General features: G+C 46.7%; 1 protein-coding gene across 1 annotated transcript in view; it reads right to left on the bottom strand.

Annotated features, from left to right (window-relative positions):
- Positions 1-635: 635 nt before the first annotated feature.
- The window catches only part of LOC106511067 (GTP dependent ribosome recycling factor mitochondrial 2), a gene marked incomplete at its 5' end in the record, with an annotated part of 6,671 nt that continues 4,107 nt past the window's right edge, over positions 636-3,199 (bottom strand). The window contains 1 exon segment of the mRNA XM_013999810.1: positions 636-2,617. Within this exon segment, the coding sequence (XP_013855264.1) occupies positions 898-2,617 (1,720 nt within the window). The 3' untranslated portion in view covers positions 636-897.

Here is a 3,199-nt window from a genome sequence, read left to right as displayed (position 1 = left end):
GCCCCAACAGTGCTCACTGGAACCTTCAGAAGTTTAGACATTCTTCTGTAACCGATGCCATCATTATGCTTTGCAACAATAAGGTTGTGAAGGTCTTGAGGCAGCTCTTTACTTTTACCCATCATCAGATGGTTCTTGTGTGATACCTGGCCATCATTTGGGACTGAACCAGCTGATATTAACTTGCATTGACAAGGGACAGGCTTGCTTTCTATTTACTGAGAGAGTTCAGCTGGTGTCTTGGCTTTCCATTCCTTTTTACACCTCCCTGCAGAGCTGGCATAAGTAGCTGGGGAGAGGGAAGTCTGAGTCTCTCTGCTTAGGCTACTGTTTGTACACACTCACCGGCCACTTAGGTACACCTGTCCAACTGCTCATTAATACAAATGTTGAATCAGCCAATCACATGGCAGCGACTCAGTGCAATTAGACATGTAGACATGACCAAGACAGTTCAACTATCATATCAGACTGGTTTCTTGAACACAACAATGAGTTCACTGTACTGGAATGGCTCCACAGTCACCAGATCTCAATCCAATAGAGCATCTTTATGATGTGGTGGAACGGGAGATTCACATCAAAGATGTGCAGCCAACAAATCTGCAGCAACTGTGTGATGCTATCATGTCTTCTTTTTTTGGTTTTTAATGTTTTCATTTTTAAGTTGAGGTCAGAGTATTAGGGAGGACTCAACTTCCACATCAAATTTTGGCATAATACCTGTTAAACTGACCAAATTTAACCATCCATGCTCAGGGAATTGCGTGATTTCTCACCTTTTGATGGTACAGGAATGAAATGTCTGCTAATTGACCATAACAGATCTGAGCTCACACCCTCAGAGTGTTCATCAGAGGCCTGATAATCAGTCCCAGCCTCAGCAGCTTGTCAGGATCACAGCAGACCAGACATCTTTTTCAGCAGAGAGTTCTGGTCCTGGGGGTTCATGGCCTCATAGGTGTCCAGCTCCAGTGAAAAGGTGGCATTGCCAGAGGTCAAAGTTCGCAGCGTGGTTGAGTAGCCCATCATCTCCGCAAGCGGCACCGTGGCCAGCAACACCTTGCTGTCATGGCGGCTCTGTATCTCTCGAACCATCCCTTGTCTTTGGGCCAAGTCCCCCAGCACAAAGCTGAGGAGCTCCTCATCCACAGTCACCTCGGGGGACATCACTGGCTCCAGGACCTGGACTCCTGCCAGCTTCAGTGCCTTTGACATGCAGCGAGACACACAGGCAGACACCATGGCAGGAGATGTCCCAGTTTCCATGGTCAGACTTTGGATCAGTGTGGACACGTCCTGTACAGGATATCCCAGCAGAGGGCCTTGAAGGCATGAGCTGTGTACTCCATTCTGCACTACCTCTTTTATTTCTGCTGACAGCTGTGTCTGTAACTCCTCTGTAAAAGCTGAGTCACATGAAGAGCCATCTGCAGGTCTGACCATGAGCTCAACCGTCACAATGTGCCGTCTTTCTCCCACTGCCCGATCCAGAGTTTCTGTAGTCGATGCCTCGTGAAGAATGGTCTCTCTGTAGGCTAACTGCAGTAGACCGAGGTAGGTCTCGACACCATACTCTCTTCTTATTCGATCGTGGATGATCTCAATGTGCAGTTCTCCCATCCCACACAGGATGGTCTGACCAGAATCAGGGTCAACTTGGACTTTTAGACTGGGGTCTTCCCTCTGGAGGCAATTGAGGGCATTCTCCAGATCAGCCTGTTTGGCCATGGTGGGAGGTTCTATGGTGCAGAAAAAGACAGGATCGGGGACTTCCACTCCGGACAGGATGATGTTAGCGTGTTCTCCACAACTTTTCCCTGTCTGACTCTCATTTTGGGCTCTGAGAGCTGCAGCTGCTGCTGATGCTTTGGATGAAACAATGGTGTCTCCTGTAACTGTCTGCTTCAGTCCTACAGTTAGTGCAATGTTTCCAGCACTCATTGAAGGGATTTCTACGTGCTGATCTGCGAATGGTACCAGCAGTCAACTCATCCTCTCAGTGTTGTTCCTGTTCAGGTTGTGGACGGCGGTCTGGGCTTTCAGAGTACCCGAGTATATGCTGAGGAAAACCAGAGGGCTGTGCTGTTTGTCATGGAGAACCAAGGCCAGCGCACACAAATCATCTTTGTACCACCTCACCAGGTCATGGTGGCATTCGTTCGGTGCAGGCAGGAACGCAGTGATGGCATCTAAAAGAGGCTGAACACCTTTGTTTCTTAGAGAGCTACCACAGAGCACGGGAACTCCTTTACGGGCCAGAGTGAGCCGCCGCACGGCCGCTTGTAGCTTGATGGAAGGAACCGCATCGAAATTATCACTAAAACTGGTCAGAAGCAGCTCAGCAAATTCATCATCTAGATCAGCAACCTGCTCAATCAGAGCTGTCCTGGCTTCACCCGCTGCCTGCAGGAGTTCTGGATCATCAGACTGGCTAAGAGCCTTCGATTCAAACACTCATCCATCATCGTCTGCAGACCTCAACTTCCATATCAGCTTCTGATTGGTTAACAGGTCAACCACACTTGTGAAGTTCTTACTGCTGCCAACAGGAATCTGCAGCACGACTGGGCTGGCTTTCAATTTCTGTCTTATGCTTTCAATGGAGAAATTCAGGCTGTGGAAAAAATATTATTAACAAAAAAGGTATTCATACATATGAACTTTTCCACATTCTGCCACCTTATAACCACAAACCTTTAAAGCATTTTACTGGGACTTTATACAATAAACCAACATAACTGGGAAGTAGTAGAAAAATAATAAAACCGTTTTAGAAACACGTTTTTAAATGCAAATCTGAAAATTGATTTCCAGATTTAGGTCTGGATTTTGACTGAGCAGGTCTAACACACGCTTTGATTTTAAATGTGGTAGCTCTGGCTAGATTTTTTAGTGTCGTAGTCCTGATGGAAGGTGAACCTCTGCCTCGTTCTCTTTTTTTGTGTGTTTTTGTGATGCTATCATGTCAATATGGACCAGACTCTCTGAGGAATATGTCCAGTACCTTGTCGAATCTCTGCCACGAAGGATTGAGGCAGTTCTGAAGGTAAAAGGGGGTTCAACCAGGTTCTAGCAAGGCGTACCTAATTAAGTGGCCTGTGAGTGTATATGTATATATATGTGTGTGTGCACCAGACCATAAGGCGCACGTTCATTTTTTTAATGCAAATTCTAGAACAAAAGTTGTGCATTGTGG

This window comes from Austrofundulus limnaeus, unplaced genomic scaffold (assembly GCF_001266775.1).
Source record: "Austrofundulus limnaeus strain Quisiro unplaced genomic scaffold, Austrofundulus_limnaeus-1.0 Scaffold2488, whole genome shotgun sequence".
NCBI lineage: Eukaryota > Metazoa > Chordata > Actinopteri > Cyprinodontiformes > Rivulidae > Austrofundulus > Austrofundulus limnaeus.
This window is presented reverse-complemented; position numbering and strand designations above follow the sequence as displayed.